Source organism: Phalangium opilio, unplaced genomic scaffold, assembly GCF_054372755.1.
Source record: "Phalangium opilio isolate 3A_F unplaced genomic scaffold, DU_Popi_V2 ptg000070l_1, whole genome shotgun sequence".
Taxonomy (NCBI): domain Eukaryota; kingdom Metazoa; phylum Arthropoda; class Arachnida; order Opiliones; family Phalangiidae; genus Phalangium; species Phalangium opilio.
The window spans coordinates 8,987,606-9,001,846 of record NW_028324182.1 but is presented as its reverse complement, the minus strand read 5'-3'; the positions used below and the strand labels follow the sequence as shown (position 1 = coordinate 9,001,846).

Sequence of the window (14,241 nt, the reverse complement as noted above, 5' to 3'; positions counted from 1 at the left end):
TCTTTTTCACATCATGTACTTTAATTCTATATCTCTGTAGAAACGTGGGTTTGAATGTTGGATTAAATTTTTATCTAAGACACAGAGGGGTATATGGGGAGGGGTAGGAGAAACTGTAAAAAGTACAACAACCTCGCTGTCTTAGTTCTTCATTTTTGTAAAATAATAGAGTACAATTTTCTTCCACCCACGCGCGACACTGTTTAAAAAATTTGGCAATTGACATTCGTTATATTTCAAATTCTGACCGGGTTGAAAATGTATTATAGTCGCCGACGCGCCGTACCTAATAAGTCTTTCAAAAATTCTAAATTGAAATTGAAGAGGAAGTTGGTATTCAGAGGCTCGGAAATTATCTTCTCCAGAGTCTCTTTTCTTTGTGTCTTTATCTTTTTATTTTTTCGACATTAAATCGTCCTTTAACGGTTTATAAACTAAACTATATTTCGGCAAATTAACTCAAAAGGAACGCGCCATTAAAATACTAAGCATATATATAGTGAAAAATACTTTATACAATATTCAAGGATAGAGTTTAACTAATTTGGCAGACTCATTAGAAGACGTTTAAAAATCTACAGTTTAAACAACAAAATAAGCAATTAAAACAAGCCTAATGATTCTCTTTCGGGAGAAACAACGTGGAACTACTCTCCGTAACGAATTGACTTCAATAATTTAAGCGAGGTCAACTTGGTCTAAATTATTTAAATGGTGGAAAAATTAAATATTTACACATTGGGTTCCATTTAGAAAGCTTTCACACATCAGTATTTAAAATTACCTGATTTGAATTCAGTTCACAATTGGTCAGTTATCTAGGGTAAATTTTAGGTAATACTTCAGGCCTTTCACCAGCGAATGTTTGTAAATTTGTTCTAGTTGTTTAGGCCGTGAGGTTGACTATGGTGTAACAATTTTTTCAAATATATCAGTACTTTTTCTGACGCTTAGTTGTACAAAAAACTAAATCCAATTTGATAAAATATTTAATGGAACATTTATATTCAACAGGGTTCGTTCGTTCGTTAAGGTGTTATCTATCCTGTGTAGATAATGAAAAAAAAAGGTGTACATTTTCGTTGCTGTATATACGGGGTTGTTCAGAAAAAAAAATCAAAAGGTTCTATGGAAATGCCTGGGATATTGGGTAATATTGATATTGAACCTGAGACAGAGTTTGGGCGGAGAAATTAAATTGACAATTTTGACGCCTGTAATGTTAATTTTTAGGCATACACGTGGTGTTTCTTTTATCCGAGCCACTCGTGACGTATCATGCACTACCCCTATAGTTTGGTTCGCGAGTTATCACAGTTTTCAATAGAATTAAAACGGGGCAAACATCCTCATGAGCCTCGTTTAGGAAAATATTATTAACAACAAAATAGACCTAGGGGTTGTTAATAAAGGCACTAAATAATACAAAAGCTATTAGAGATGTGGAAGAAATTAAGGCTGTTGAGGAATTAGGATCGGACGATTGAACTTTGTTAACATTGGCAGTTTCTTCGCCATCAGCGGCTGAAGGCTGAGATTTTGAAGTTAAAGACACTTGTTTTTTATCTCCAAGTAGGTTTTTCGGAGCTTCTGTTGTGGTGGTTTGAGTAATTGGGCGACGCCGCGCGTAATTGTTTGAATAATCATTTTCATCATATACATCAGGGATGTCATCAACATTGACGCTGTGGTCATCGGTGTCATAGTCATCATCATTGTCATTATCCTTGTCTACATCATGATCCATGTCACGGTCAACGTCACGATCGTTGTCACGGTCAACGTCCCGATCGTTGTCACGATTAACGTCCCGATCGTTGTCACGATTAACGTCCCGATCGTTGTCACGATCAACGTCCCGATCGTTATCTTGATCTTCATCGTACCTATCATTATCTTGATCATCATCGTCCTGATTGTTGTCATGGTCAACGTCACGATCGTTATCTTGATCATCATCATTGTCGTCATCATCATCATCATCATCTTCATCATAGTCATCATCAGACACTGGATCGTTTAGGACATTAGCTTCGGTAGTGGATATTTTTTGATTAATGTCTCCTGGTCCCTTGGCACCATTTATCGAGCAATCTTGCTTAGTAATATACGATATCAAATTCATTTTGCTCTTCTCTGAGGTAACGCATTCCAACGATTTCAAATCCTCTCGGAAGATTATATTTTTAGACGCCTTAGAGTAATCCATGACCCAATCCAATTCGCAGCTGCAGTGGAGCGGATTGCCTGAGAATAAATTAATCATTGAATAATTAATTTTAAATTTAAATTAAGTCGATTAATAACGGAAGCCCCATCGTATAATAATTAGATTTAATTGCAAATTTTTTTTAAGGAGTAAAGCTAATTATGTTTCGGAACAAATCAATACTACTCGGGATATATCCCGAATAAAAGGTACAATTTTGGTTGGTGCTTGAACCCACGCACGCGTGTAACTTTGAACAACTTGTACTGTATAGTTTAATCCGTCTAGGGGAGAGATGGCCTCCTGGTTTATTATTTGAAGAAATTTTCCACGGATCAGGGAAAAAATAAACAGATATGCTTAAAAATCCCTTGCCTCTTTCTTCGATGATTTTTGGTGCCTCTTCTCGGGAGTTCACGGCCTCGAACAATCTTTCAACAAGAGGCTAAACTAGATCAATGTCAAGAGAAATTCAACCGACGAGGACCAAGGGGAAGGTGGAAAAAAACCGTACCGTCTACCAATCAAACTCCAAAAATTCGATCAGCCTTTTAAAATATGATATTGATGTGTCAGGTTTCAGACGGTAAAAAAGAATGTTTCGCTTTGAATAAATTGCGGTTAATAAGTTCCCAAGGAAAAATATTTAAAAGTGAATGGAGACGTTCCAATTCGGTTTAACAGACAAATGAATAGAAATTAGTTTTCAGGGTCGCAGAGGGATTATGCTAATTTAGAAGAAGGAATTTAAACTATTTTAAAAAACATAAAGACGCATTTTACTTCAAGCAGTTCATGCTTAATAAGTGTTAAAGTACTTTTTTTGAGAGTGCATATCTAAAACTAATTTTTCTCGGGTAAAAAAAATGTAAATTAACGAGAACTTTTGGGGGTATTGGCCTCTAGTCTAGGAAAAGAATTGAGCAGCGAGTACTTAGCCACGCTCCTGCAATGACTCAAAAGTCTGGGATCCCTGGACCTAACAAACCAAAGTGGGTTGAGTTTCTACTTTACCCGAGAAAGAAACAAATTTGTTGGAATAATAGAGCTGTACTATGAAATTTGGCTTGGTCGTCACCACTCATCGAAAACCCTCGTAGACGAGCGACCAGCTGTTCAGTGTATTTCCATACATAAGTAATAACACTGTGGTATAATAACAGCGGAGAGAGAATTACCAATATCCAATATTGTTAAGCTCGATTTATTCTCCGCGTCATTCGCGATGTCGTCTCGCTTGGAAAGTTTTCAAGTTTGTCTGGGCAACGTCACGTTCCCTTCTTGGGACTTATTAGGCCTCTCTCTCTCTCTATCCTCTTTTCCATTGTTTATCAAATCCAATAACGTTAACCAAAAGTAAATAAAACGGAAATTATTTTTGATACCTTGGTTTTTATGAGGAAGAAAAAGTCAAAGAATATGATAGCTTCGGTTTGATCACGATGCTAATGAAAGGGAATTTTTCTGGCGTGTCTTTGCTATGCTTTACAAGCTACTGTTTATGATTAATGGCATGCATTGGGCTTAAAGATGATGTTTACGTCTCTCGTGAATAGAGAGAGACATATAAAAGACGCTCTTGTACCAAACTGGTAATTAGACTAATTCACCAATAGGATTGATCCCTCTTTACCTTTAGTTACTAGGTAATCTCGCAAAAGAAGCTCTATTAGCTCGTTTCGAAATGGCCTATCACGACCATCTCCTCTATTGTACTCTTGTCAGTTTCGAAAATAAGTGACGAACAGGATTCGTGTCTAGTAACAACTGAGTGGAATTAGAGTACTTTAAAGGGTGGTTGGTGGAATTGGCGAAAACGTTCAGCCTTGGTTTTCATTGTTATCGAGACTTTTGTTTTAGTTTCGGGGAGTTGAAATTGATAAGGAGCTCTCTAGTATTGGAAAGAAAATCTTTCTTGGCACAAAGACATCGCCGCGGCGGTTCGTTTTGATTTGTTCTACCAGGGTGGGTTTTAAAATAGCAGAAGGCGCGAACCCTAACGTGGTTAATGGGGCTTCTCAAAAAGCTAAAATAAAATAATATCTCCTTCAACCCTTTTCCTTTCCTTCCAACAACGATATTTTACCGCAGTTTTGAGTCACCGGGTGTTCTTGGAGGGGGAAAATACTCCTACATTTTTTTTAAAATCCATTAACGATTTGGTTTATTTCGGGCGATTGAGAGATAGTTCATCGTTACTACCGTTCGACATTGAAACTGCTAAGTACATACCCGGTTGGGGAAAGAAGTCGAAATACCGATCGTGGGTGGATGTAAAATAAGTTAAAGGGCAGATATAAAGAAGAAAAAACCCTTTGGAAGTCAAGGAAAAATATCAACACAAGTACTATGAACTTTTTTTAACACCTTTATACGCAACGTTGGTGGAAAACGACAAAAAATATGTTCACGTCAACTGCTAAAAAGAGGGAATGATTCCAAAAACTCCGAGGTGATTTTTACTTCAAATTTTGTTTAGTTAAGCCGTTAAGGGAAAACACCGTCTCCTAAATTTCCAATGAATCATATGATGGGCATTCCTTTCGGAAGACCCTTAGCACTTTAGTACAAAGTTTTATAGCGAGCTTCTTTTAACTGTAAAGGATCTATTTTTAATCCCATAAGCCACCCGTAAGACTTCATTATAAGTGGATCGCTATGGATCATACAGTCTACTCTAAACACTCGTAACTCGAGCCAGCGTCGTTCGTTCTTGACTTTGACTACAGTCATCAATAAACTTCCCCGTCTTTCCAACCTTTTCCTTCGTCTCCGGTTTTTGAGTTTGACAAGAGCTTACATTTTGGTAAGTCCCGAGTAAGAAGTAGGCTAAGCCTTTCTAGCCTAGATAGGGTATTATCGAAGGCGATTACTCTACGTTCGGAAAGATGGAATCGGTCTTTCCTTCGCAAGCGTTTATTATCTGGGGAATTCGGGGTTCAAGGCTTAAAAGGATCATGGGTTTGAGGTGAGGGAATAAGGGGATCTGTTAAAGGACACGGAGGCCAAACGCGGCGCGATGCGGCAAACGTCTGTGAAGTTCGGAAATTTCCCGATTGTTTACGGTTTCGTAGTGAATGTATATATTAGGAAATTAACCAATTAGACTGGTGGGCCTTTAATCTAGTTATCTAATAACCTAATTTCGGCTACATACAAAACAATGCTCAGGGACTACTGGATTGGTGCCCACCCAGACCAATTTCTAACACCGAGCAGGTAGGAATGTTAAATTTTGGTGAAGGGAAACAATGGTTTACTAGTAAATACAATGCCTTATACCTTCTCTTGATTCAAAAAAGAATAGAAGTGGGCTGAGAGTTAATTCATTGTTGTATAGTTTGTGACATAAACACTACGCTCGCACAATTAGGGGGCCCTGAAAAATGGTACAGCTACTTTTCTCGAAAAAAAAAACACCAAGGAAACCATTAGTCGAAGTTTCTAGAAAAACATACTGTTTTTACGCGGCTTAGTTTCAGACAAATTTCCCATTGCAAAACTTGTACTTCAATGCTAAGTTTTTCTGCAGACCAAGCCGCTCAAAGACAACGGTTTTCTAGACAAGCGATGTAAGATGGGAGTTGTTGTCTAACTTCAATGGAATTTCCTGCGAGGTGTAAAAAGAGAGAGGGAAGACTTTTTGGCACGAATAATTAGCGTGATCTCACGTCAGATCGTACGATATTACCTATAGTAAAATCCAATCTTAGAACGAGGTAAACCTTCCTAGAAATTCGGGTTTTTTCAATGACAAGCTCTACTCTTTCGAAGGTTAAATTGTACTATACTAAGTTATCAAGCGATAATGCACAATGACGTAGCGAAAACAACAAAATTAAACGAAGTCAGCCAAAAATAAGGCATTATGACTAAGGTTCCGATTTCCGCCGAGATTTGGCTCATTTTATGTTTATTTCTTCGTGATAAAGCATAAAACGCAAAAAGAGTGAGTGTCTTTTAGAGTGGAATTAGAAAGACGGTACGGTTTTAATCCATGAAAATTTTTCCGTCACAACAAACTTTGCTTAATTTTTGGTCGAGACTCGTTTTAACTTAATTATCCGAAGAGCCGCCGTCGAGGACGAAGCGTTTCTTAATTATATTAGACGCGATGAGCTTAATTTTCCACTACTCGAATTAAAGAAGAGCTTAAACTGCAAAATTAGTTTTGAAAGAGAAAGGGGGATTAATAACAACATTGTTAATTAAAAGATAAAGACAACAGAGAAAGGACAGAGATGGTTTCATCGCATTAAAGCCTAGTGCATTTTTTATCAATTGCTATTTAGTCAAGGAAGCAATGTTCGCCGAGTTAAGATTGAACAGAAATAGATTAAGAACACACCGAAGTTATCAAAATCCTTCATCTGATAGGCTCATTCGTTCCCAACCATTACCAATAAGATTCGAATTAATTTACTTTTGTAATACCAATTCACAAGGGACATATTCCCTACACTGAATTCGTTCCTTAAGATGAACTCAATAAACTTTCCCTAAACATTCTTAACCCCGGCCTCGCCACTTCCTTATTCCGAGGGCGTTTGGCTCTAAGCCCGGATTATATCTTTTTTCTTAAAACAACCCTACATTATTGAAGGCCTAATTGCTAATGGGATTTTCGTAAATAAAACACCGTATTAAAACGTATAGAGTTTCGGTAAAGTTCAAAGGAAAATAATGTTCACTCACCTTTAATGTAAACGGCAAAACCAGAATTCGTGCGATTATTTAGCGACAACAAAATTGTTTTCGGGAATTTTGTCAGTAGATTATCAGCCAATCTTAAGCTTAGTATATTCGGGGAGCCTTGAAATACGTTCTCCGGTAAGACCGTTAAGAAATTGTCCTTCATACGTAGGTTCAAAAGGTAAGGAAGACCCGCGAAAGCTTTATTCGAAATGGTCCTGATTTGGTTCTGTCCCAGTTCCAAATCTTGAAGATTCGGAGTCCCTTTGAAGACATGCGCTACCAGATGAGTTATGTTGTTCCTTGAAAGATCCAATCTGAATAACGAATCTAATCCAACGAAGGTTTGGGGTCGAACGTGAGTGATTTCGTTATGAAATAAGTCCAGTTCCTGTAGACTTGGTAACATCGAAAATGCGCCGTCGTCAATAAATGTTAGACGGTTGTTTTCCAAGTACAGCGTTTCAAGTTTCGGTACATCCTCGAAAATCTCCGCCGTCAATCTGGTTAGTTTATTATCGCTTAATTCTAATTTTCTTAAGGCTGGTAAGTAGGCAAAGGCCCGAGGTTCAATTTCTTCGATCTGATTCGATTCTACGTTGATCGAGCGAACAGCAGTTAAGTTTGAGAATGACATGGAAGTCAAGACCCTTATATGAGCCTCACTGAAAAGAACGTGTTCCATTTGGTGCAGGGTACGCAGAACCTTATGCGGGACGTAGGTCAAAAACGTATCCAACCTTGGGTTAAACACCAAGGATTTTATGTTCTTCTGTTTCTGAAAACCTTCCCAATGAGGGTCATCGATGGTAATGTTTTGGGACACGAAACAAGAGACATAAGTAGCTTCGTCCGGGTCGGTCTCGTCACAATTACAGTACATGGGCACTCCTGGAAAAAGGCAAACGTTGGGTACTGCAGCGTTCACCGTATTATCCATTTCCACCGTAAAAACGTAAGCGATGAAGAAGCAAAGTAGCGTTGAAATTCTTAATCGAGACATGGTTGGCGCCTATAATCTACGAAGTAAACAAAAAGAAATGAATTCATCAATCATTTATATTCTTAAGTGTTTCGAGGGTGGTTGCTACTTTAGTATAAGTTTTGACAAATAAGCAAACCTACGCAACAGTCTCCTTTTAACTTTTTATTGACATATTCCCACTCAGATTACTCAATGCGCAATAATAATAATAATATAACTCTTTGTCGCTGCTAACTTGTATTTCAATTTTGCCCATGTAAGGCGGACAATAACGGAAGAACGTTAGGCTTATTCTATCATATCCGGTAATCCTAAAACAGCTTGTATTATAAAAACGAGTGGGTAGAAAGAAATACACTCTGATGTCATTGTGTATCAATCTTTTTAGGTGGAAAAGCTTTACGGAAAAAGGGTTAAGAGTTATTTTAAGATTACTGATTCGCGTCGTGTGGCGTGTGTCGTGATATCATTCCGTCCACCCACTATAATATGTTTAACGCCTTGCACACTGTGTTCTCAATTGCTCTTTGCTACTTGTTTCGCGATTGTACTTACAAAAATTCTAGTTACGTTGAACCGATATACTTTTAATTGAAAAAGTAACCAAGCAACTTTGAAATTTTTATCAAAAGTACATACTTCTCTTATTTTTTGTAGTGTCGATAAGAGTTAAAATAAAAAAATTTAAATCGAGGTATCAGACTCAATATCCTTGAACTTAATTCTTTGAGCAAAGATAGTGGAGAAGAAATGTAGCAAAGAAAAATTACTTAAAACTTTTCTTTTTTTTCTTGTTTACGTAAGGGAGTCTAGTCTAGTTTGTTTTGAATAAAAAGTTTTAGTACCAGTTATATATATGCATACAAAGTTAAGCACGGAGCGTATCGTGTATAAGCCAGGCGGGGGTGTATATACATTACGGTACGGGAACGGAATTTTTTCCTGCTCTCCGCCTGTATAATGGGTCGCTGACCCAGGAGGTTAGTATTAACATAGCTAACATATGGGGCCCTACCATAGTGACTTGATGATCAATTTCGACTCTAATTAAAGCTAATCTTCGAAATTAATAACGACGTGACTAGCGTATAGAGAGAGGGTGAAATGAGTTGGGGAACGGTTTTAAAATGGGATGAAAGAGGTGGAGAGAGAGCTATAGACATTTCCAATTTCCAGATAAGCTTGGACGGAGATGGATCTGGGAATTTACATTCTGATATCACAGACAAGTTTTAATTTAGGTCTGATAGAATTGGAATGTTTAAAGCTACTGATACAACGTTCTCCTTGATTAATAGATTTTGCTTAAAATTTCTATTTTTTAAGGGAGATAATAAACCAGTTGAGATGCTTTCCTTGACCTGCCCGGTTAAAAAAAAGAACTCAATTTAAATTTAATAGAACTCTTTTAATCTGAGATGAACTCTGATCCGAATTTTAAAATTTAAAGTTGGGAAAACGAAAAACGTTTCTATATATTTTCCCAGGAATGTTAAAATTATATCTGATGGGAAAATTAAGTGTTTCAAATGTTACGTTAGGGGGTCCTTAAAAATATAATTCTAAATATAGGTCGCAGACGTCGTTAAGAACTAATTATATTTCAGGGTTTTTCTTTTAAAATCTTTCATTAGTACATAGAAAACAGCTCGAGTTTACAATTAAGATATCATTCATGGAGGTTGAACTTTTTTTTTGGAGAGAAACTTGAAAAAAACATAATCTACATTCATAAATACACCCATAGATTTCCGGTGGGATAAAAAATACTTTAAAACTACTTGTACTTCCTTGGAAGTTGGCACTCACTCACTCACCCTTTCAAGTATTTCAAATACATATTAACATAAAACTGTCGCTTCTAACTTCCTATTTGATCTCAGCTCTTGAAGAACTTAAAGGGAGCGTGAAATAGGCTCAAAATGTTAATTGAAGTCAATTTGTTATATCTATTTCCATATACTTTATTAACGTTTTAGAGCATGCCATTCTGAAAAAAGGATAAAATATATTTGTTTGAACTCTTCATGCTCCCTTCAAAGCGAAGTTAAGGTTATAAATTACAATTAATTCATATTAAAATAAATTTAACTCGGAACTTTTCAAAAGAAAGCATAAACTGAAGAGAAAATAATCATTTACACAAGAAGAAAAATATATAAAAGGTTAACTCACGCTAGGATACTTAAAATTCAAACAGTAACCATGCATACCAGTTTTGAATTACTTCATAACAAAATAAAATAAAATAAACAAAACCCACTATAATTACAATTTACTACAAATGGAAATATAACAAGCCTATTTTATTAGTTTTATTTCCTTACTTTTGTCAAATGAAATTAAGAAAGGAGAGGCAATGACATAAATTAAGGTTTTAAAACCCGCCAACGCTAAATAGAAAGTTAAAATATTACACAAGCAACTAGCCAGCGAATATTTGAGTAGGACGCGAACATACTACTTAGTACTTGAAAAACTGTTATACAAAATACCCATATCGCCTTATGAGTGCCGGAGACAAAAATGCTGTTAAACGCCCGGTTAGTTTTAATTTAACCATGGGAAAGTTTCAAGTCTTATCTTGATGAGAAATGTAATGAAACAACCAAGGATATATATCTCTCTCTTCCGCCCACATCTTGAGGTGTGTTATTTTACCCTGGATGTTTTAATCGCGTCACGGCACGAGCTTAATCGGTTCCTAATAGCATTACAGACCTAATTACCAACTTCCCACGTGTCTAAATGTTTAAGAACTAAACCGAAATTATCTCTATCTTTCCAGGGTTCCGGGAGTTTTGGGTGAATTGGTTCTAAAGGTTGTTTATACATAGTCCTTTCCAAAGTATGAAACTACAAGAAAAGATATTAATGAATAAATTGCAGCGATATACTTAAAATAATCCTTTCTTGCCATCCAAACAAACATAATTGGATCTAAAGTTCATATTAAGTCAAAAAAATAACGCTTACTTCAATATTTTTTACTATAAATTCGTATTACGAAGAAACACTCGTAATAATATTAATAAAAATATCAAAGTTTCAAAGACTAAAGTTTGATGATAATGTCAAATTTCATTAACGAAAGGTGTTAAAATAATTATATAGTTGTAATAAAAAGGCTATAAGTGAACTCTATCAATTTTTTTTAAGATAAAAGCTTTATATTTACTGTGGTATTTTTATATTTTAATCAGCGCATTAATTCTGATAAGAATAAGGGCCTCAAACACTCCCTTTCTTATATGTTCTCCAACCATATTGGAGTGATAATGTTACATTTCAGTGAAGTGTAAATGTTACTCAAATAAGCATTGGAAGAAATTTAAATTTTACTATGCCTAAATCGATATTCTTTAAATTAGCATCACAATGCCAAATGCAACGGTTTTTTATCGGGTTGCAGTTCGAAACTTCTTAAAAATGGGTAAGACTGTCGAGAGAGTTTGCGGGCAAATGACGAAATTGTGGGCCCCCATAAAGACAGCCCTACCGGTGGCCCAGACCCAGGGAAAACTGATAGAATTGCCCCTCCTTTCTCGACGGTCCTAGGCAAAAAGAGCGACCAAATTATTTTAGATACCATGTTTTGACAAAACACTGCGCAAGTTTACCATTATCACTTCGTCGTTTATCACGCGACCCCTATAGCGTGGAAGGATGAGGCGAAAATTCTGACGATCTTATTAGATAACTTAACTCGTTTCAGGGTTCAGTCCCAAACTTACACGCGGAGTTAGTTTATCTTTTAGGTGTATTCTGCGAGTAACAAGGGCGATTTTCAAGAAAGGATAAGAATTGCTTTAGGAGAGGCTAGAAAAATTAGGGGCACCCGTTTTATTTCAGTGTCTTTTTCGAGCGTAACGGAAACATTTGGGGAATGGGATGGCGTTAAAGGTGGTTATAGGTTGTTATAATAAGCCCCTACCTAAACCCTCGAGGCCCCTCTACTAGATTAAAACGCGCGATTGGGTCTAGCGGCTTGTACTTACAGTTCATTTTCTTAAATGAACTTTTCTATATATTTTCTGTACGTTTCGTTTTTTGATTTTCATCAGATATATTTAGCGAGTCTGCTGAGCTGATCATAATAACGTTTTTTTTTCTTATATTAGTTTCACGAAAGAAAAATTGCTAAGGGTCCCTCTTGCTCTCTAGCTCTCTCGTGAGGGTCTAGACTTCACCTCTCTGATGGCAATTAAGATTTTTAGACGAGATAACCTCCAAATTCTAACTCGTTTTAATCGCTTTACTATACCATTATATATATTTTTTTCTCTATTTTTAAATTCGCAGATAAATTCCTGATTTTGCACGCTTATCTTTAAATTTATGGATTGGTTTTGATTCCAAAAAGGTTTATGAGGGACCCTGCACTTACAGATAATTTGATAAACGCTGGCTATTTCTTACAAGAAAAACATTCTAATGGTTAGAAACTCATTAACGAGTCATACAGATTTTCATTTCACCACGATGCCCAATTAGTTGCGAATAAATTTTTAAAAAATCACCGGAAATTAAATGGGAAACCATACAAGATTGGTTGTTAGCCCGTGAGAACTTAGTACACCTTAACCACGCGTTACTCAATTGATTTATTGTTAATAAATATGACCATAAAGGAGTGATCTTTATACCGGTTTATTATTTATATTTGAATGTATCAAATATAAATAAAATAATTTTGCAAATTGGTTTCGAAATTATAATAAAAATAAAAAAATAACAAAATCAATACTTACTCTTCCGGAGTTTTTCTTATATTTTCGTAATAGACTTTAGTCTCTTTTCCGGGCTTTTTGAGTCTTTGACGGATTGATAAAAGAACACACAGTTGCGGATGAAGTATCGTTACGATCACTAACTTCTAAACGATTTTTTTCTTCTTATTCTTACGAACTTCGGAACAGAGTGCGACCCACGGAAGTTTTTTTCAAACCGACACTGAAAAAAAAAAACTGACGTAACTCCACGTCGTCGAGTGAAAGTGCGAGTTCTACCTACGTAGCACGAAAGGAACGATTGGATGTCATAGGGTTCGAAGACTATATAGGTCTGGGGTACGAAATAAGGAGGCAAACAGGATGGATGCCCACACAATTCCGATAACAAATGAGTCAGAAAGAACTTGGGTTGGGGAAAAATGGACTGCCAATTACTGACCGGCTTCCGAAATAAGATGATTGAATAATACTACCATACTAACGTCGAAAAGCTAGCTCATATGATTCGGGTTAGGAGGAGATTTGCTCTTTTATATTTTCCCTCTCTTTTTTACCTCGACATGTAACTGATGGAGCAGCACTGGAGTAGAGAGAGAGAGAAAGAGGAACGGATCAGGCTCGTGACCGGTGTTCTCTCTTTTTCTCTCACTCCTCTCCTCCGCTATGAAACTTTTAAGCAAGGAGGATTAGTTGTGGGAGGGGGAGAAGGGAAGGAACCAATATGCTTGGGGGTTTTAGTACAGTTTTCAAACTCATACCATAGACTCCCACACATGAATGGGACATAGAAATAACAGAAACTAAACAGCTTACGCGCGTTTACAATGTGAATCATTTTCGGTTTAGTTATTTCAGACATAAGCTTATATGTTCCATAAGTTAGATACTGAATACTGAGAACGTAGGTAAAAGTTATACGGATTCTGATAAAGCGACTCCTGGTGAGGGGCTGTCATAGACTTATTACCGGCAATTCTAGCGTCGTTTCTAACAAGCTCTGAGCAAAGTATGGGAAGTGTCTCACGTATGGAATGTAGATTATAATCTTATGTTTAATCTCAATCAGCCTGTACTATTTTAACAATTTCATGAATATTTAAAGAAGCATTAATGGCGGTACTTTACTATCGAAATGTCGAGTCTTTCTTATAGTATGATTGTTAATTTTTCCCGAAACCCTGGAGGAAATATGAAAAAGAAGCACGTTAAAATGTCATGTATATCTTTCTTAGTAGAAGAAATGCGCGCCTTTGCTTAAATCATGTTATAGCCCACTCGATCAACGCAAACTTACGGAAGCTACTAGTACTACTAGCTGGAGCGCGTGATAGAGTGGGCTATGTCTATATTTAAATCGATTTACAGAAACGCAAACGCCGACATCTAGCGATGAAAGCCAGAAGTGTGGCTTCTGCTTATGGGCTGGGGCTTGGCCATTGAATTTTATGGAAAATTATAATAAAAAACTACTATAAACCCAATTTATATCCTTTAAAATCAAATGTAAGAGCGTCGAATAACATATAGTAAGTAATTTAACGCTTATTCGACGGAACAGCAATAAAAATGTCGCGAAATATAGTTTGTAAAGGTAAGCCTTGGCCATAAATTATTCGGGAATC

The 14,241-nt window shown here is 36.5% G+C and overlaps 1 protein-coding gene across 4 annotated transcripts in view; it reads right to left on the bottom strand.

Annotated features, from left to right (window-relative positions):
- LOC149661414 (uncharacterized) overlaps positions 1 to 14,241 on the bottom strand; it is a 318,208-nt gene continuing 303,967 nt past the window's right edge. For 2 of the 4 annotated variants that reach the window (XM_089842931.1, XM_089842929.1), the window contains exons 7-9: positions 12,638 to 12,839; positions 6,905 to 7,920; positions 1 to 2,247 (exon numbers count right to left, since the gene is read on the bottom strand). In XM_089842931.1, coding sequence (XP_089699057.1) covers positions 1,394 to 2,247; positions 6,905 to 7,904 — 1,854 coding nt within the window. In that variant the 5' untranslated portion in view covers positions 7,905 to 7,920; positions 12,638 to 12,839 and the 3' untranslated portion in view covers positions 1 to 1,393. Of the gene's footprint in view, positions 2,248 to 6,904; positions 7,921 to 8,026; positions 9,374 to 12,637; positions 12,840 to 12,899; positions 13,942 to 14,241 lie in introns of those variants that run through there. The other 2 variants (XM_089842930.1, XM_089842932.1) reach the window with 2 other exon arrangements.